General features: G+C 40.1%; 1 protein-coding gene across 1 annotated transcript; it reads right to left on the reverse strand.

The window, feature by feature from the left end:
* Positions 1-7,982: 7,982 nt before the first annotated feature.
* On the reverse strand, positions 7,983-20,728 carry usp46 (ubiquitin specific peptidase 46). The gene is made up of 9 exons (XM_073477210.1): positions 20,264-20,728; positions 15,631-15,711; positions 15,120-15,333; positions 13,028-13,266; positions 12,547-12,623; positions 12,351-12,434; positions 12,065-12,262; positions 11,098-11,176; positions 7,983-10,999 (listed from the first exon to the last, which is right to left on the reverse strand). The coding sequence occupies exons 1-9, from the start codon at positions 20,297-20,299 to the stop codon at positions 10,898-10,900; spliced, it is 1,110 nt and encodes a 369-aa protein (XP_073333311.1). The 5' UTR covers positions 20,300-20,728; the 3' UTR covers positions 7,983-10,897.
* Between the last annotated feature and the right edge of the window lie 1,624 nt (positions 20,729-22,352).

Below are 22,352 nucleotides of genomic sequence, written 5' to 3' on the forward strand. Positions count from 1 at the left end.
CAGCCATCCTTATGCATTACAGTGTAGCACTGGCAGGGCAGAGTGCCGTGGCTGCAGGTGTGAGTTTCTGAGGTTACTGCTCCACCGGGGCTTGTTACACTTTGCTTGGATTTGATACTCTCACGGAAACAGGCGATCAAACCTGGCGCCAATCTCGTGTCCGACTGGCTTCGGTGCTTGAACACCCCCACCCTGAACAGGGAGGGAGGACAGAACCATTAGAGAGGAAAAAAAGACAGATCTGGTGGACTGGTGGAGAGCTGAAACAGTAATGTCCTCACAGAGAACACGTACAACTATTAAATATATGGAAACTTTCTTGTGGCTGTGGTTTGACCTCCAGGGGTGCTGAGTCTTTATTGCTTTACTTACACTGACTGGACATATTACACCGTCTTCGGATGTGTCTGTCTGTCTTTTGTCTATTTCTGTCTCTCAGGAACAGATGTGAGGAGGTCAAACTGTCTTCAAAGGAAAGTAGACGGAGATGAAATCTGTTTCTTGCAAAGAGATTTTCAAAGGATAGAAGCTGGGAAGGAACAGTAAGAACACCACAAGAAGACACCAATAAGACGACATTTTGATTAACCAGGAGTGTCTTTTGTTTGTATTTGATCAAACGTGAGGAGGGAAGTGGCTCAGGTCTGACTTTTTAACTTCAGGAGTTGCAGAAATGTGTCCTGTGATACCTTTCTTTTCAACAGTTACATAATTTCACCACCAGATGGCAGTTCAACACTATAATTTACTTCAGTGTAGCTCAGTTTCTTAAATCCACAGTGGAAGCAGTGGTCAAATCCTTCACTTCAGTAATGATAGTAAAGGAAATACTGTATTACAAGGAAAAGTCTTGCATCCAAAGTAGAAATACAGAAGTATTATCAGCACATGCATATCAAAAATAAAAGCAATTGCATAATGACCCTTTTCTGAGTGCTATATAATACTACTGGATTAATGTTATGGATGCATTAATGTGCAAACATGTGAGCATTTTAATGCTTTGCTCGGCTGAGATTAAATACTAGTAAATAGTAACACACTATTTATTATAGCGAAAGATTCGTGATTAACAAGAAGACATATATCAGACATGACAAGGCAGTACAGATAAACACCAACAACCAAAAAATACAGATAATTACATCGTTTAGATTTAAAATCTCAATCTATAAACTAACTGGAAACAACAGCTGTTAGATACATTTAGTGCGGTAAAAAGTACATGTCCATGAGTAGAGTGAAGGAGAATAAAATGGCGACAGTCTTGCAGAGTGGTGCACAGAGAACAATCTACTGCTCAGTGTCCACAAAACCAAGGATACAGAAGTATCGGCGGCTACACCACCAGACTACGGAGCAGCTTCAGTCCTCCTGTGCTCACCCACCACACACCACCATGAAAAGTTCATTTCTGTGACTTGTACTGCCTTTGTGTTTTTGTATGTAGCACTGGGAACTATCAATGGAGTTTAATTATGCAATCTTGTGTTGTATAAATCTTGAATCTCGAAGTACTCAAGTCAGTACAATTGCCTTAAAATTGCACTTCAGTACAGTACTTGAGTAAATTGACTTTCCACCACTGGAAACACACTGCTTACAGTGAGCACCACTCCATCAATAATCATGCCTAATCACTTCTGGTGAACCTCTCACTTAACATGCTGATTGTACTAGTGGGACAAACATTTTCCAGCTGATCTCCAGCTCCTATGATATATGCATGCCTGTCTGCCCGGGGCCCCTCAACCAACACAGGGCTGCCAGTAGATGTTCACTACTTCTCTCTTAAAATATGCCCCTCTGCGTTGCCCAATAGTCAAATTCCCAAGAAAGGGCAGAAAGTAATATTTTTTCTAGCACACAGTAGTAAAAAGAATAGAAGAGGGGGGGATAATATGGCTTGTAGGAGGGCTGTGGTGGCTCAAACGTCACGGTGACTGTTCATGACTCTGGTCTTCAGCGGTCTCTGACTAAGAGCCAAAGCTGATTTGGTGGTGTAGTAAAGTGATAGGAAATGTTCCGAGGAAGATAATGTGGTTGGAAGTGCTTGAGGGAAATCTACTCTTCCTGTGTGCAATGAAGAAAATAAACATAGTAGTTAAGTATTTCTATAAAGAGGAGGCGATTAAAGGTCAGTTCATTCCCGTGTATTGTTACTATGTCTCTGGTTCTGAAAGGCAACAGCCTGAGAAAATAGAGAATATTTCAGGATCAGGATAAACAGCATTTGTTTCCTTAGCTGCAAAACACGTGTTCAGACAATATGACAATAGATAGTACTATTTTTTACATCCACAGGTATTGCAACGTAACTATTCATAATGTGTACCTGTCGTGTATATGTATGTGTTCTCATTAAGGACCATATCTGGACTGTAGAGGTATTTCTGTGCCCATATGGTAATATTTTATAACAGGGAGGGAAAACATTAATTATAGGGTGCTGATTCATAGCTGCAAATGTTTGAAGCCCTATTATGTAACAAAAAAACAAACAAAAAACTTGAATGAATGGGCTCATTGCCACTCTGAGCTTCCTGATCTTTCTCTTTCATTAGGAGGAACAATGTGACTGTCTGGGCATCAACATGTGCCAACACAAAGGAACACGTGTTGCCAATCTCAACCGAGGAATAAAAAACACGTTTTCTTCATCATGGTGACATTTCTCCTCGCAGTTATTTAATTAAAAGCCTTTTCATGAGCAGCAACCTTCCCTGTGCTTAGGTACAACAGACTCTGTGGAAAGGTGGCACCAGGTGGAAGGTCGATTTTTGCAGAGAACAGATTTAAAGTTTGACAGCAACTACATGATTGGCTGATTTAATCGGGCAAAATCTGGTTAGTTTAACTGAAAGAGTAAACTCATAGTCAGCTGATTAAGAAGTCAGAGGGAGTCGTGAATAGATGAATAAATCGGTATGAGGAATACCGAGACCAAGAATGTTAATACACAGTGAAAAGTAAAAAGAAGTGGTCCCAGAATTTAACCCTGGGGGACGCCAACGCCAACATTTACAGACCTCGATTTAATCCCTGTAACTGGAACTAAATCATTAGTTGAACTGGTTGCACTGCTCACATTTACTCACAATATGGACACCTATACCTCTGCCAAAGCCCAACAGTCCCCTTTAATTCAATAAAGTCCAGTCCAATATCAGATTAAACGTTCTTAGATCTACTAGATCTGGATTTTTATTTGGATCTGCATTATTGTACTCACTCATAGAGAGCATCCATCTAAATACACCTGATTCTTCTCATCAAGATCAAAAATGCTGAAAGATGCTCTATCTCACTATATTAAAGAAAGGGAGAACAAGATCCTGGATCAATCCCTTTATCTGGATCTGCACCAAAAGTTAATGGGGTCTATTCTGGGCCGAGACCCATCCTCCATCCAAGTTTTGTGGAAATCTGTTAAGTAGTTCTTGTGTAATTCTGATGGCTCAACAACTACATAAAAGTATATTCAAGGTTGTCATATTCAAAACATTAGTAAAGTCTCTTTTTTGTTTGTGTTTCTCAGAGTTAGTATAAGACCATGTTTCCCACAGTTGCTGTGTTAGTCGGTTGAAAGTTAAGGGCTATTTTTGCCATGTGTTCCCTTTTAGATTTCTCAAAAAACAATCCATCACATTTCCCGTGTGTCTGACTCACTGGCATTAAATAGTCGGCTATAAAACTAAAAAGAAACCGAGTTCTCAGGAGAGCTTTGTATGTTTACAGAAATGACGCTGCTTTTTTTGTAACTGGAAATTGTTTATTTGTGCTTGTTCAGCTCTTAACTCAGTAGATGGAAACTCAAGTGTCACTGGTATCAGATGACGGGTTACCTGGAGAATAAGGCTGTTGGCGCTCCACCCAGCTGATTCATGGCTAAATAGACTATCAGAAAATAAGCTACAATTATCTCACATATTACTTGTTAAGCTTTTTGAACTCTTTTTGAACTATAACTACCCAAATATGTCCTGATACGATCACACAGATGATGATCAAGAAGGCCTGACTCATCCTTTGCCATAAATAAAGAAGAATACACACTTTGTGCAACATCATCTTCTTAGCGTAGCCGCTGTTCAACTTCTCAGAGCTGGCTAGAGAGTTGCACACCTCTGCATTCGACTCTGACCCTGAAAAAATCACAATGAAGCTCTTTCTTTTTTGATAAAAATTTCTCCCCCAAAACTACACAGTGCACCTTTAAGTTGGATATCCTCAACTCACAACTGTAATAAAGACATTAGTTTTAATATTAAACACCTGCTGCAGATTGAATATTTGTGGTTATTTTTAGTCTGAAAGTAAAGATTGAGTTTCTTTACTCTGCTGGGCACTGACGTGGTGGTGTTTTTAATGTGAGTAGTTGTGTCCTGAAATGCCTTTTATGAAGTCTCTGTGAGGCTGTGGACATAAAAGGGCTCACAGTGGCATCAGTACACGCTGGTCGTCCACTTGCAGTCAGTGAGCACTCCTCTCGCTGGGGGCTTGGCAAAGGAATTCACATCAAACTGTTTTTAGAGCGCTCCAGTAACAATTAGTGAGAAACAGCAGGTTTATTTTTGGTCTTTTCCGATACAGCTGTCCCCAAAATAGCCCTGACTAAGGACTCAAGATCGCGTTGCAGGGTTTTGTTTAGTTAACATGACAGAAACAGAGTCTTTTGTATATGCTGCTCATTTCTTTGGAATTGAGGCATAAATTAGGGTGGATACTGTGATCTCTGCTCACTGATCTGATCTGAAAATGCAGTTTTTTATTCATTTAATTGGACCGTTATATGCTTTGAGATTCATCAGTCCAGATTCAGTTGATCAACATTGTCTCAAAACCATATAGACTGAGAAAAAGTCAAAGAATAAACAGAACTGGGAAAAAAGCCTTAAGATAGCAAAAATCTATTCAAGATAAAGCTGCAATAAAACTGTAAATAGTCTGCCACGCCCTCAGCACGGCTGTGGTAGCAAAAACACAGAGCTGATGCAGAAACACAGTTTGTGGTTCCTGCTCAGGCCTGTGAGAGCTGACCAATCAGAGCAGTGTCTTTTCTGTAGGGGGGCCTTAAAGAGACAGGAGTTAAAGCAGAGCGTTCAGACGGAGGGGGTGCTTTTGAACATTAAAGTGTGTAAGGATTTTCTAATAGACACCCAAAATAAAAGTATGAACCTGAATATAAGCATGAAATGGGATCTTTAAATAATAGAAAGAACAGAGAAAACAGGTGTATGTATTTAATAAGACACTGTAGCTCGGGTTCCAGAAAAAATTTAATTAGCCTATTTAAGAAAAACAGAATTATTAGAGTGATATTTTGTCTGCAGTAATCCTTCAGAAAACTTCTCTTCTTCTGGGAAAACAATCATAAGTAGTTACTTTGTTTTGCATAAACGACCCTGAACAAAAATAGACCTGACGCTCCACCAAAAATCACACATTGTCTCATTTCTGTTCATATCTTTGGTTTCTAGGAAGAAGCCGAAGGCCTCCCAAAATTTACTGACAACCACGGTGGCTATCATTGTTTCGTTACAAATTGTACGCGCATGTGTGTGTGTGTGCGTTTGAGTCTGGGTGTGCGTCCATCCTGCCTGCTGTACAGCTCTGTGGGAGAGTGTGTTTCCGAGAAGAGCCTTGGATCTTTCCACAGAAACAGAATGAGAGGTTGGTGTGATATCCGGGACCACCTGTGGATTTTTACTGTGGCTTCATTTCTAAATCTTACAACAAATTACAGGAAAAGACAAACAGCCTCAGTCACCCCTCACCTTGTTGTGCCTCAGACTGTAATGAACAATGGAAAATCAACACATGCCCACTCTGACCACAGGCGACTTCATGATTAATATTCAACTATGATTGGTGAAATCTAGGAGGCAATAATATACAGAACATCATCAAATGACAAAAAGCAACTAGACAGTATCTATTGACAACATGAAGGAAATTTATCATGTGGAGCCACTTTGGCCACATTGTGTGTACATCCCTGCTAGCATTGTGTAACAAGAAAAATCATATCAAATTTTACATGATTCATTATAGATGAGTAGTTTGTGTGTTTTTTCAGTTAATCTAACATGCACAGGCTTTTCCCTAATCAACATACCGGTTGTGCTCAGTTGATGTGGGCGAGCTAATCATGCAGATGATTATTATAATTATACGTAATTAAAATAATTTGTGTTTCAGGAGGGTCCTTTGAAGCGCCGCAAAGCAGAGACGATGACGTTCAAACAACACAGAAAGAAAAATAACTGAGGCAGTGTTTCCTTTGCATGATGTGACCTAGCTAACGAAGCACGGATGGCCCGGTTTTAAAGTGTAAAACTAAATATTAATGTGTGTATTCTGGAAGTTTCTGATTGTTTTGAGAAATACATCTTCTATTCTTGACATTACTATGGCAACATCACATTTAAATATCGGTGTGATGAGGTTTAAAAAGGCGTGACAACATTTTATCTGCATAAAATTACGTTAAAAGAACTACAATTGATCAACTTATAAGTTGATCAATTGTAGCCCATGGTTCACCCATACAGGTGTTTTCACTTATTGCCTATTAAGGCCTCTTCTCAGGACTGTGTGGATGTGCACAGACAAAACCTGATTGGCTGACCAGAGAATCACTAAAATGCTGAAATTTAGCTCTGGGGGACAAATATAAAACAATCACAACTTAAAAAGTTTCAACATGTTTTTTTTACATCGGCTGGGAGGCCTCATGAGTTGGCATGGGATGACTCTTATGCAAGGGTGTCGTGGGAACAAAAGGGCTCAGATGAGTAAAGCATTGTTTGAAATGGTCTTCAACATGTACAGTTTTAGGCAATGTAATGAGGAGATTGTATGAGGTAAGTGTAGGTAACTACAACAGCAGAAGATCTGAAGAAAAAGATTTGAGATTCTGCATTCACACCAACACAATGGAGACAGTTTGTGAATGCAAAAGTTGTTTGAGATGCCACTTTAACCTTTGAAGTGTTAAAAGCATCAGTAGAGAATGTGTTATGTGATGATGGATATATGAAGCTCATCTTGCCTCCTGTGTTTCCTGTGGATGCAGCCTCAGTGGGAGCTGCAGTAGGGAACGAGGGGAAAGAGGAGGGGAAAAGGTGGAAGTATCAACACAGAGTGAAGGCTGTGCCAGATTCCTGGCAGGCAGCTGCTGGATTTGTTCTCCTGGGGATTAGCTGAGGTTTCAGGGTGAGTGAGAGGACACAAAGCTGATAGCTGTAAAGACGGACATGTTGTGTAATTTTCGGTGAAAACCAAAACAAACAGGAAGCTTCTCTGAGACTCAGATATGTTCTGGGTAGACTTGGATACACTGCAGGTGACAGGAAATCTTGCTCATGTCTCTTTCTCTTCGTCTCTTGTTTCTGAGAAATCTCTGATATAACCTGAATGTTATGATAACTTCCAACAGGATGAACACGCGAAAAAGACAAAAGCTATGCCACTTTCACATTGTCACATTGTTAACAAAGTACAATTTTTACAATCATCAGTTTGGCTTAGTGTATCCATACTTTTTATTTCATATTATTGGGTAGTTTAATCGAAACATTTCATCATATTTATCAGATGGTCGTATATTTAGTAGGCATATGTTTAGTACAAATTTAGTACGAAAAACACCAATATTTACTACAAAAATCCTATTTCTTGACATTTTGTGAGTTTATTGGCGAACTCACTGCTTTTACATCACCCAGCAGAAACTATGAGGGCTATTGGACAATCGCCTCTTGTGCAGACTGTCTCTGCAACACAGTACATAGATGTCTTTCACTTATCATAAATATTGTTTCATTGCACTCATTGGTTTATTTTTTTTAACCTGTTTTAACCTAAAATTCTCGTCACATCTTACAAAATCGCCCCTTTAACACGCCCCTTGGGAATGTCATTAGTTTTGCAGGTGTAACAGGAAGCAGCAAGGGAATAAAAAGAAACAACCCAGCAAATTAATTGATAGTCATTTTATTGAACAGAAGAAAAAAAAAAACAAAACCTCAAAATGAGTGTGTTAAACTGTGGTTCTTCATCTTAAAGCATTGAAGCTCATCACTAATAAAGTGCACTTTCAGTTAACAGCCAAATGGAGACTCTAGTTCATCTCCTCCTTCCCTCCTACGAGCTCAATCAGATCCCACCTGGTGCAGGACTCTTTGCACCTGAGCTCTCCTAGGTAGAACACTATCACAGTAAGATATATAAGACCAAGTGCAACGACTGAGCATCTCAGTGAGGACGAGTGCATAAGTGTTAATGGAAGATCGGTGCGTCAAGTCTCTTTCCTGTCACCCGGCTCAAAAATGTCTGACTATTCCTGCTACTGTTTTCTATCCTGGCTCAGTTCAACCCAGCAAAAGCAATAAAATGACAGACGGTGACAAAACGTGATTGATTATGTAGTCGAGTGATTGTAAAATAACAGCATTTCTTAAACAGGGTTTCATTAATGGCTAACGTTAATGCTAAAATCTTTGCCATGAGTGTCTTTACATTTTAAGATCTTCACTTTAAAAAAATATTTTCCTATTTCCAGAAGTGTTTTTTTCTACATAATATATATGTACAAGTTGTATCTTTACAAAGAAAATAATGTTTCTGTTAAAGACTGTTGCAAGATCAGTATCGACTCCAGTTTGGCACATATTCCTCGTGACTTCACCCAGTAACAGACTAAATGACACAAAATGAAACAAGTGCATTCAACAGCCCCGAGTTTCACTAATTTCACTTTGAATTCTGCTTCTCCTGAATAGACACACACACACAAAACTAGCAAATTAATCCTATTCCTACCTCTTATTTATGATGAGATGCGTTTGAAATGGTAATTCCTCTGATGTGCAGCGAATAGGAATGTTATTCACATGAAAACAAGTTGTGTGATGTCACGCTACTCTACACGGCACGGCCACAAACCCGTAGGGAACGGGGCCGAAAAGAAAACATCTACACTACAAGGGATACCGTATGAGTTAACATTGAAGCTTGAATTACACCTCTATGGGATTTAGGATTCCAATGTGCTACATACAACACACAATTTACACCATCGAAGTCAGAGACAAACAGAAAGAAGCTGTAGTTCAACATGGGAATGAAAAAAAAAAGAAAAAGACAATGTATTGTCACAAAAAATTAAGGATGACTGTTGTTGAAGGTTGCAGCTAGCATCCCAGCAGGTAGTGAACATTGCACATAGTGAAGGGGGCATTTACTTTGATATCACAAACACAGCACTGGGAACAGATCAGCTGCTAATAAACACAACTACCAACATTTAAATGTACTTTAAATTAGTCTGACAGGGAAACTCCACACCTGAAAACCTCACCCCTTATTGCACTGTTATCACTCTTCATGTCAATCATAAGATTAGGCAGTCCTGGGTTGTGTCTCACTTGCATCGTGTTAATCCATCTTTTTATATTCAACATGCAAACTACAAAATGATGCTAATAAAACCAATTTCCTTCAAGCCGTCCTATAAAGTTGTGTATCACATACACCGTGTCCTTCACACTGAGAGCTTACACATGAGGGATATAACATACAAAGCTCTCAAAAGAGCTATAATACACACACATCTTCATGATCTAACAGTCTGCATTACAAATAACAGTAATAAATATGTTAAATTCAATAAATAGGGGTTTCTATCAGAATAAAAAATTATAAAGATTCGGCTGATTTGAATGGAGATCCGACTGATGGAGAACACAGCAGGATTTCCTTTCATGTGTAGTGTTCGAGCATTTGGCTGAGATGGATTTGAAGTGTTGAGCATATCTGGACTAACATGAGCTGCACAGCAGACAGCGGCCGCGTTTCCATCAAAATATGTTTATGTGCAATTTGAAGTATCGCATTAGAAAAGGTTGATGGAGACGGCAAAACTCAAATAGAAAAAATGTTGATTTTGCAAAAGGTTTTCACGCTTGTTTAAGGTGTTGTTTACCTGTTTTGAAAGAGTTAATGGGCTTAATGGGACATGGTGACAATCAAGGAGAAGAAAAAGACTGCGAAAGAAGACGAAGAGCTGATGATGGAAACGTGACTACATCGCATCGTTTTTTTCTTTTATGCGACATTTCAAAAGTTTGCTTCGAATTCGCTTGAAAATTAAATTGAAACACGGCTAGAGCGATTCTCTAAGGGACAAAACCTCTATACTGTCAACAGTTACAGTTAAAGTCTAGGTAGTTTTCAGCTTGTGCATTCTCTAATTAATGCTCAGATATTGCTTCAAAACCACTGGAAAATGCATGAAATCTCTCTCAGCGTATTATACAGTCTCCAACTTCATTCACTTCTCATGCATCCACCTGGGACAGCGAACATATCAAAGGACTGGACAGTGGTGGGGAAAATAGCCCTAATGACAGGAATTATGAGGGGTGACACATCATGGAAGTAGACCTTATATACATATAAATGATATAGTACAATTTCTGACAACACGTCTGTATGTGCACCAGACCCTTCGCATTCCTGGTAGAGAATCACCTCTGCAGGCTTCTCCAGCTCGTCTACACCAACCGTGTGTTGGCCATACTTGAATGTAGACTCCTTTTTGTTTCCGTCATGATGTTGAGCATTTTTGCTTGTGTTTTAAAGTGCAGTCCAGATGCAGGTGATTAAAAGGCAAGAAGCAAATTACACAGAGAGAGAGAGGGAGATGAAGCACAGGTAAACCCAGAGGTTGGGGTCGGGACAGAGGATTGGCACATACGTCAGAGAAGCCTGACTGGAGAAAGGGAGCAGGATGGAGGATGGAGATGGCAGGAGTCTGGGTCTATTTCGGCCGAAGGTTAAAAAAGAAAAAAATCCTATTCAGTCTTCTCCTGTGTCGCCGATCCAGCTCCAGTCACTCCCTGGACTGGTAGAAGAGGATGTATCCCGATTCAGAGTTCTTGGAGATGTCTGAGGTAAGACCGTAAAACTCCTCGATGGCCTGGGCGTCGATTTTCTGCATGACACAAGTAAGATGCAGTTTACTGATAAAACACAAACAGATGAGTCAAGGTACATGGAGGAACAACAGGGCTGAGAGTGAGATTGACGCACCTCCACGATGTCATCATCAAACAGCAGCCAGAAGCCATGGCTCTTCACTATGGTGATGTAATGACCTCTATTTGGGCCACTGAGGAAACAGAGACAAACAGTGACTCTATTGTACAGACGATGAAATCTAAAAAACCTCCCACATCTGTCTTAGCTTCCTGTCGTGAAAATGCAGCTCATCCACGCTACTGTCTCATATTGTCTTGTCAGTTACATAATTGTTCTTCTAGCAGTATGCAGCGTCCAAGCAAAATGTCCTCTTGGAGACAATGATGCATATCTTATCTTAGTAGCTGCTGAAGTCATCTTTATAACATAAATGTAGATCACAAATATTTATCGTCATTATGAAAGGATTTGAAAAATGAAATGTTTAAAGTTTATATCTTATCATTATTTTGTAATGCAACAGAATATATGCCAAATTCCCTGCCACGGATTAGCGATAGCATCAATATGAGCTGCTTCTTCTTTTGTATTGAGGAGCTGCAGTGTTGATTCATGGTCAAACTGTAACCTTTGTCGAACAGTGTAGCTTATCTACACTGTCAGAAAAATATGAAATATTATAAAAATACCAAAATACACTGGAGGGGGACTTCAAGGTGAGTGCAGAGAAACTTTCCTCCTTTCAGCAGACGAATGTGAGCCTTCTATTGTCAAACTCTGCACTTACATCAGACACACATTTTTTACTGTACAGACATGAGAGTCGTGACCATCATCCTTTCTAAGTCTTCTTCCCAAAAACTGCTCCTTTGATATAATATAGAATAAAGTGATGGGATATCGCCAGAGTCACCTCTTTTTTTTTTTAGGACCACCTGCTGAAAACTGTTTCTTATGGCCTAAACTGACAGCACCTTTAGTATTTCTAAACCTGTCACTATGATACATTTACAAGCATGACTGCCCCATAACTCATACTGAGGCCTTTTATGTTGGGCTGGTGATTGGTATACTGTACCTGCCACAGTGAACCACCACAGCCACGAGATCGTACATGCGATCAAGGTTAACTGCATCACCGGACGTGTTGAACAGACGGAGCTCTAGGGGGAACACAACTCGATAGGAGAGCTTGGTGTAGCGGTGCAGCTGCTCCATGTACTTGAACCTCTTCAGGTGTAGCGCCAGGATCATGGGAAGCTTCTTCACACGCATCCTGCAGAGAAAACATGCATGCTCAGAGATTGTGTTTGTGTGTGTGCAGTGACACATCGTACTGGTATTAAGCTTAGTGCTTTACTGACCGCTTCTGTGCTTCCTGCTTGCTGCAGCATGTCTCACAGTAGTATTTGTATTCACTGCACAAAGTCTCTGTGTTACTGAAGTCCCTGGAGGGGAGAGCATGCCACAGGAGGCTCGGTTATTCAATCTCACTCACACCAAATACGATCTGCTGTGAGCCCTTTAGCTGTGACTGAATGTATAATAAATCGAACCTACCTGAGACAGTGTGTTATTGATGTGTTCTGCTCCACATCCACAGAAAGATCCAGAAAATCTTCATCTTTGCTGCTCACCTGTCAAAGAAGAAGAGACATGAGGTAACTCAACTGTCATCTGCTTTGACTGTGTCAGTGACGATAAGCTCGCTGTGCTGTGACAGAACAACACACACACACTCAGCCAGTCTTTGAAATGCTTATTAAACTGAGTAGCCTTTGTGTCTGTGCAGTGTTTGCAGGGGTTGTTCAGGGCAACCCGTCCCACTCCTCGCCCTCAAACTTGTGAGGACAAAGCCATCGACAGGCCTGACGTGAAGTGGGTGGCCGGAGCCCACCGGCTGCGCACACTGAATCTTTTTACCATCTCTCAGCATCTCTGCGAAAGGCTAATCCCTTTTTCAGACTTATTCAGGAGAGATCTCTTATTCAGGGTGACACAGGGACATAAAATATACTGATGGGAGCAGAGCCACACATACTGTTTCACAGTTGAGGCAGCGTGTCTCATTGGTCAGGGTGCCTTGGAAGATATCGTGAACCCATGTTGGCTCAGTCTTGTTCTCCGTCTCGGCCTCAGTGGTGATGGCGGTACCGTTGTTCTTGAGGCGTCCGTTTTGCTTTTCCTGCTTCTTCTCCTCCTGCAGGATGTCAGCCACCGTGTTCAGCAGGTAGTTGAGGAATTCGTGGGCGTCCTGTTGCATGTAGTTGTCGAACAGATCTGGAAGGAAACGCAAAGATGAAGTAAAGGGAGATAACTCACAGAGGAGAACTGATGGGGACGTTTAAGTTTAGTTTGTTGGTCATTGAATTTTATTACAGGGATTTAATGAATATGTGCCCCTACTGAATATTGTTGTGCATTGACATGTGTCCTAAGGTTAGCATGCTAACCAGCTAGCCACAGCCTGTTGCGGTCCAAAACATCCTACTATCAGTGAGCAAGTTCACATGACCACAATAACGTGATTAGTGCGAATACTCTGGTTATGACAATAATCTGATTTCATGTGTTTACATGCACGATAATCGAAAAACAGGTTTACATGATTCAGTCAATTAGTTTTAATTTCTTTCCAAGTACATGACGTAAAACGGTTCTGGCATCGGTTATCATTGCAGATTTAAAAATGTTTTATTTGAAATTGGATTAGGCTTTATTGGATGAAGTAGGACTGGGAGTATGCACTCTATGGAGTACCATTCTGTTTTTCTATGGTTTAAATCAGCAGAGAGAGGTGTCAGTGTGGCTCAGTGTCACATTTTAAGGACACTTTGACTTGTCAAGCACAGGTGTCATTAATCACAGTAATGACTGCTGGCTCACTGAACAGAGCCGTTATTACTGTGATTAGTTACACCTGTGCTTTTCCTGCGACGAGAAACTTTCAGTACCGAGAGGGGTCGACTGTAGATGTAGTTGTAAATAAACAGGCTACACCGATAACAACAACATCTTTACGCCCTTTTATTGTGACAGATCTGTACGGGAAAAGTGAAAACTGAGACGTGGGGAATTGAGGAGGGAGAGAAAGAGGGAGCTGAGGGAGAAAAAAAAAAGTCCAGAGAGGAGGCAGCTGACCAAAGCTGGGTCCCAACAGAGATCACATTGTTCATTCACATAAAGAGCTTCCTCAATATGGACAGCAGAGAACAGTCGGGCTCTCTGTCAGCTCTACGTCTCCGAATGACCTTACACTGACATGCACCTGCCCTTCACCTCAAATATTCAGACTGCATTAAAGCAAACACTACTACAGTATTTGAACACGTATGAGGAGAGGTGCGCTCAATGGCGTTGGCAAAGACATGAATATAAGATAAAAAAGGCCTCTATTCAAAACATGTAATGTTCAAGGACATTTTGATTTGAGCGGCAGTAAAAAGATCTCTTTTAAAGGGACAGAATATCAGTTGTAATCGTAAGAAAAGCACAGATGTAACTAATGATGATTAATTTACAATGACTCTGCTGCATTCATGTGTGAAAGTAAACCAGATCAGCGAGGCAGCATGCACAATACAGAACCCTGTAACTGGCAAAGCTATTCCATGAATGCAGACATCGTCAATATTAATTACACCTGTGCTTTTTGTCTGCTCTGAAAACTGTCAATTTTAGTGATCTTGTAGGTGTTTCATCAAATGAGTATCCTCTTATATATCCATCCTTAAACACACTGAAATCTACATTTGATTGGCCACGACGGTTATTTAAAACGGGAAAGTTTCTTTTTTTTTTCCTTTCTTATTTTCCTGTTGTTGAAATCCTTTGTCTAGTCTACATGTGTCGTCATGTTCATGTTCTCTCACTACAGCATTTTTAATCATTATATGCTTAAACTATAATAATACCCCATTTACTTATACATAGGCACATTTTAAAAATTCTTAAAAAAACAAAAACAAAAAAGTATCAAATTGTTATCAGCAAACGCAACCATATTCTTGTACACATACAGTGTACATAGAGAGTAAGGTACAGAATTCCAGGTACTGGTAAAGTTTTCCTTTGTGAATGACACCCAACCCTAATTCAATCTTCCCTGTCTCAGGTAAGGGCTATGCTCTCACCGTTCTCTTTCCGTAGGCGGGAGATGAACTTCTTGGGAGGGATGACGCCCACTTTCTTCTTCTGTGTGGCGATGGAGTGGAAGAGGTCGGCCAGGCATGTGAGCAGGTTCTCCTTCTTCTTCTGCTGGGCTTTGTAAGCCAACACGTTCTCCCGGAACGGCCGGCAGAAGTACAGAGCCTGGAGCACGGAGTTACAGTAACATGTGTTTCCAAACTGAGGAGGGAAGAGACATAAATACAGTGTCAGTCCATTTTTCTTGAAGTTAAATCAACTGCTGAAAAAATACAGATGTCAGAAATTGTTTTTTTCCTTTTGGCTAACACTTCATCTAGTGTGTTGAGAAACTCAGGAAATGGACATCCCCATATTGGCTAACAGACTCACAAACAACAGTCACGGCCCGGTAGAGGATGACTCACTGCTGCTCCAAGGCAGTTGTTTTGATAAATGACACCAGTGTTTTTAGGCAGTGACCTTTGTTAATGTATGAGAGGATTTAGTGATACTCACATTGACCAATCCAAAATAGTGTTCATTGATTGGGAATTGCTCCGGGCCGATGTCTTTCTCCAGAGCAGAGGCATTGGTGCCCTGAAGGAGACAAAAAGACAACACGGGACACATGAATCTCATACAACACGGTTTACCCACATTTATCATGGAGAGTTCAGTTCAGGCTGAAATGAAAGCCTCACTTGTTTAGTCTGTGTGTATATAGCAAAACTAATATGGAAATGTTTTAAAGTCAAGGAGCAACAAGCAGCGCCTGAGGGTTTGCAGTCAACTCTGAGAGATAAGCCTCTCTTTCATACAGCATAATTAATAAAACAATCCTTCCTGCCAAATGTCAATGTATCGGTTTCCTTCTGCAGCTCATCTCGCTGTCTTTTAATGCCAGCAAAAACTTCCTGTCAAAGTAGAAAAAGGATATGGCCGTAACAGATGGACCCATGTCAAAAGTCAGCCGCATTTTGTGCCCGATTGCTGAGATGGACCACTTATCTCTTGTCAGAGCCTTTTCACTTGTCAGAGCTCAAAGCGTTTCCAAATGAACCACAGCTTTGTTGAGCGAACACAGAAGACAGTTCAGTTTGGGGAAGGCTTTGACTTTCAGTGACTGTCATTTCTTGCTGTCAAAGCAGGCAGTGAATACCTCTTTGTCTCGTTTACCGCTTCCAGTCTGAGATGCAGTGACATGTATGCAGGCCTAAGTCCTTCTACTGTACACAGACAGACTGACTCTTTCCGCGTGGGAAATCTTATAAAGCAAACATTGGCCTTCAGTCCAGAAGACTGGAGAGAAACACCAAACAATATGTGAGAAACATGAAATATCCATGCGACACTTAGTGACACATGGTATGATTCCACGTTCTGACATCTGAGCCCCACAGAATAAAGGCAAAGGCATCATTTATTTAAACGGAAAGAAGTCTTTATCCTTGATTCTCTGAACTGTGACAGGTGTGTTGGAGGAGCAGAACATATATCTATATAATGATAAAACCTTTTCAGACTTTTCGCTGAGGTTTCTCTATTAACTGTGTGCTTTTATTCTGAAGATCCTTGACCCAGATATTACTAACAATAAATTACACAATCAGGTGCCCTGAATTATCTAATAAAAAGTATTCCCTTCCTAATATAACAAGCTTTACTTTGATACATGTTGTGCACATGAAAATCGAATCAACCTTGAAACTTTCCCTCGTCTACAATCTGGTTTCATTTGTCTGCACGCACAAACTTAAGTACCTTTAAGGTCGTACAGAGTATTCAAGTGTTTATCTCTTTACTTTGCTCCATCATGATGATTTTAACTGTTTGTTTGGTAAAAACGAAAATTGCAATGCAAAAAGGATCACTCCCACTAATTGTGAATCATACACTATTAATCGTATGATCTGCCAAAAATAATGGCAATGTTTTGTTTGTTTTTACCACATTGTACAGCCCTTTCTTCTTGTGGTTTGCCCTATTGTTGTGGTTTATTGATGGTGGAAACAGAGCTAGATTTGTTCCTGCTTAAATGTGAACATTTGGTGTAATTCAATCGTCCATCAAGGCTCCAGAATAACTTTTTAATAATACACTAATGACTATTTTTGCACCACATTTTTCATTTTTCACTGAAGGTTGTGATGTGTCATGATTCTCGTTTGGGTTCAGTCTACACAAAAAGGTGGTGCTTGTTACAAAATACTTTTACAGGTTTCATTTTTAATCTGACCTGCTGAGTAAAAGATGCACCGGTGCAACCAATGAAAATGTTTTACAGATTTCTGGGCTCATGTGCGACCAAAATCGTACCCTGAAGCCCCGTCTATGAATATCTCTGGGTTTTGGACTGTTGGTCGGGCAAAACAATCAATTAAAATACATCATTATGGGCTCTAAGAAACTGTAATGAGCATTTTCCGAGCAAAAGTGTCAAAACATTTGCTGGTTCCAGCTTTTCGAAGCTTAAAATTGTGCTTTTCTTAGTCATGTGTAATATCAAACTGAATATCTTTGGGTTTTTGGACTTCTGGTCAAATAAAACAAGCTATCTTAATTGGGTCCCCACAATTTATCGTTTCAACATCGACAATGCAATCTACGCATCTGCAATAGTCACATGGCAGGAAATGCAATGTCATGTAAGGCAAATGAACTCAAACACTCCATGCTGCAACTTTTTTGCTACTTGATGCAATAGCAAAACTCACATGATTCTTATTTTTCCTTGACTAATGGACAAGAGAAGTCTGTTTGACATTACATGATTTAGTACAATTTCTGGGAAAAGGGCGAGTTTGTTGCTTGTTGGTGACAAGGCATACAGGCTCTGCCAAAATTCTGCATTTTTCCCATTATCGGTGTGAGTGAGTTTTCTGTCAGATTGCCGATTAAATAAACTAATTTAAAAATGTGCTACTATGACTGATGCAGCATCCTCTCACACGGTGTCCTGTCCACAACACTATCTGATTGGTAACACGTCACAATTAATAGCTTATAAACAATAAAATAATCTGAATCTGCAAAGTAACTAGTAACTCAATGAATCAAATAAATGTAATGGAGAGAAAGTAAAGTAAATACTCAATTAAAGTACCTGAAATGTGTACTTAAGAACAGTACGTGAGTAAATGTACGTCACTGGTTGTTTTTGAGTTCAAATTTTTCACAGAAAGAGTTTCATTTTTACTACAAGTGACTATTTCTGTTTTCAGACTCCTTTATGTTTATGCCTAAACAAACTCTTTGTTTTCACAACTGAATAAACAAACTGACCTTAAAGGACAACGCAATTTCATACGATTTTACTTTGTTTATATTTGGCGGACCCTGCCACCTTTCTAGCTTAAACAGTGTTCTGGGGACCTCTGAGAACAGCTTGTTTATTCAGTTATGGAAAAAATAAATAGGTCTGAGTTTGTGTTATTACCTCATTAATATTGTAAATATTAAAAGTCTGAGTTTGGATTTCTTCTGCAGAACTACATAGTGCCCCTTTAATCAATCGAACTCCACTACAAAATTACCCCAATCATTTCAGAATGATTAATCTTTCCACATAGAGCTGTTCAAGCTATCTGGGGAAAATTCCTCTATTCTATCGTATCCCAGTATATATGACAAAAAACAAAAATATCACAATGTCAGTTTTTTCCAATATCTTGCAGCACTAATCTGAAAAAAAAAATCGCTCGGGTTGTGTGAAGTTATAACAGCCATTTTTCATTATTTTCTGACATTTTATGAACAATACAATCGATCAAGTAATGATTGGCAGAATTGTTGAAAATAACTGTGTTGCACGTAGAGCCCTAATTGGACAAATATTCATATTAATGGCCACGTCCTCTGTATTTTTTTCTGGGTCTATGATATCTTGATAAATATATTTGGTAACACTTTATAATATCTGTCATATAGTTAAAATAAAGAATTCTATATAATAAAAAAAGCAAATGAATAGTTAATTAAACTTTAGTTATTTCACTGTTAAAAAGCAATGAAATGCTTGATAAATTATTTATAGGAAAGTTGGAATTGTTCATAATAATTTGTAAATGGTTAATAAATACTGTGTAGGTCAGTTGCAACTGATGTTTTTAACATTTACAACTGCTTAATAAATGTTTAATGAACCATTTTGTTGTTTCTTATCAGTGAAATGACTTAAATACATCAAATAACGATGGTTATTATAAACTGTTACCCATATCAATCAGTTCTTTTTAGCAAGAAATAAGTTTAATAAATTAATGTCAAAAATAGCCATATTTGTTGCTTTTCTGCTTTGTCTTCTGTCAGAATTTGAGTCCAATTTTCATCTATTTGCTGGCACTGATATTACTTCAAAAATGCAGCGAAATGCACAGATCTTTCTCGATGGATGGGTCGGGGTGGGGGGAGCATGACCTCGGCGTTTTTAAAATCCTGGCTACGGTCCTGATCACATCACTCAAGTCAACAGCGAACCAGAGAAGCTTATCTAGCTACACCGACACCTGACTGTCACCTACTGTCCAGTGGAGTCCATTCAAACGTGACTCTTCAGTAGCAGTTGCTGTAACACTTGTTTAGGAGGTCTTTCCTCACCAGCATGTCTGTAACACTGTTATTCTGAATGGAGCACAGTGTAGTAACTCAATGCACTGGGTGTCATTGATGCAGGCCAGCAGCACCCAGAGGAGACACACACTGCAGGCACATCCAGTCTAAACAGAGAGGAGGCCAGTGTCTCTGCAGCAGCAGCAGCACCACATTCACCTGTGACAGATGCACAAATATCACACTGTGTCATCTCTGCAACACACAATGTCAACGCTACTGATGACATGAAGGTTTTGGACGCAGGCCTGTCTGAGCACCGAGAGACACATTGCACATCCTCTGAGCAGTGACCAGAACCACCGTTACCCTCACTGAGCATCCTCGTTATCAGCACCCCCCCCCCCCTGCTCAATGGGTCTGGGTGCACAGGGGGGGAGGAGGAGGAGGAGGAGACTCACCCATGAACATCATTACACACCAGGTCCTAACACAGACGCTGCAGGCAAATCGATAGCAACACACACACACACACACACACACACACACACACACACACACACACACACACACACACATACACAAGCAGCGAGATACTCACCATATTACAAATGGAGGCGATGTTTCTGACAGTCATTTAGTTTACAGTGTCCCCCTCACCGCCATCTTTATAAAATAAACATGATTTCAGAGCAAGGCGACGCTGAGAAATGAAGTTGATTCGCAGCCGCGGCTGGAGGCCAAGACCGCAAGACTCCAAGCGTCAGAAAGCGGCCGGAGAGACGCGGAGCACCATGCGGCCGCGGCGCGGAGCTTGAGGGTCGGGCTGAGCTCAGCGTCGACGCGGCTTCATCTTCACGCGCATTTCAGACACGCCACGGCCGGAAAGCGTCGGTGCATGAGTGGACAGTGGACGGGACAAGTTACAGGCAGCAGGTTGTTAGCAGCGACCAGGAAACAAGCAGTGATGCGCCGAAGAAGAGGTCAAGCCCCGCCCACAAGAGAAGAACTCCGGAGCTGATTGGTTTAGATTTGCTCTGTTTGATTGACAGGATTGGAAGGCCAGTGACGGGCGGGGATGATGAAGGTTAGGTGAGCTGTAGCCAATCAACAGCGAGTGTGTGGCACAGCGGTATTGGGGAGTTGTAGTTCATATCTGGGACGCAGTGTAAGAGATTTTGTAGGCTTTATGTAAAACTGTGATTCACCAAACATCTGCGATGTCTTTTTTAATTAATAAATGAATTTAGTTTTTGCAACTGATGAGTCTGTTTATATATTTTTTTCTTTCCTTACTTGAATCAAGGGTCTAAGAGGATGTCCTGCACTGTACAGACTGTAAAGCCCACTGAGACAATGTGATTGTGATTTTGGACTATATAAATAAAATTTTACATTACTTAAAATAATTGAAATGATTCATTAAGTCTATAATGTGATTATCTATAAATGCCATTTAGAGCGTGGTCTTCAAATTGCCTGTGTTCACTCTTCGCCAACCTTCAGACCACAAAAATAAGGAGCATTTCTAAACTAAATTGTGGATCTTAACGTGAGGGTCCTCCCCCAGAAAAACTTGAATTTCAAAGATTTTGTTTCCTGCATTCTGGTGTCAAAATAATGAGTGCACTGCAACAGCATTTTTTATGTTAAATATTTTTTAATTTCACTTTGAATTCTCTGGAAAGAATGCAGAATAATTCTTCCCTCCGACATAAATAATAACTAATATTCTCTAGTTTTCATTCTTTCATTCATTTCTTGCCCCTGCCCCTTACAGAGTCTGTGCACGCCCCTGCCCTATGTTTGTCAGCCTCTTGATGGTGACTGATGTCGTTGCGACCCCCGACAATGGACAGAAAAATCAACAAGGCAGATTTTACAAAATGCATGCCCCTTTCCCCCAAAACCAGGAACCAGCATCATTTGTTTTTGATAAATAGCTTAACTGATTAATTGCTAATAGTCAATTAACTGTTTCATCCATAAGAAAACAATTAATCATTTGAATCAAAGGGGGGGCTTTAGCAATTTAGCATTGCACTTACATAACATTTTAAAAAAACAATAATCAAAACTCACTTGTTTTAAACTCCTTGTCAGCACTTTGTAATCCTGGTTTTCTGTTAGAAATGTGTTCAGTCCAATTAAGATAACCCTCAACCCTCATAACCTCAGAAGGCTTCAGTCAGTGGATTGGCCCTTTAATCCTGAGAGACAAACCTTAACACTTGTCATCGTTCTTGACATTTTGTAGACTAAATAATCAATTACCTGACCATAAGAGGTAAGTGTCCTCTCTGTAGATCCCTGCAGGAGTCCTCCTGGGCCCTCAGGACGCTCTCATTCCCTGCAGCTTTGTTTGAGCTTTCACAACACTCCCCCAACAATTATCTCCTTAGCATTTACATGTGAACAAAAAGAAAGGAAAACAACATATAATTATGTTTCTTGACTTTAAAAGACACAGGGGAAAAAGAGAGGAATAAACAGAAAAATACATCTGACAGAATAACAGTGCTGTCGGTTTGAGCCGTGGAGGATGGGAGAGTTTTGTTATTTGAGTTTATTGAGAAATTGTTTGATTGACGTGTTCTCTTTGGTTTATTTATGGATACTTTTTGACTGACAGGAAATGATTATATGTGGTGGTAGCTTGTGGGCTCTTGATGAAAAATGTTCTCAGACTT

This window comes from Pagrus major, chromosome 11, assembly GCF_040436345.1.
Source record: "Pagrus major chromosome 11, Pma_NU_1.0".
Taxonomy (NCBI): domain Eukaryota; kingdom Metazoa; phylum Chordata; class Actinopteri; order Spariformes; family Sparidae; genus Pagrus; species Pagrus major.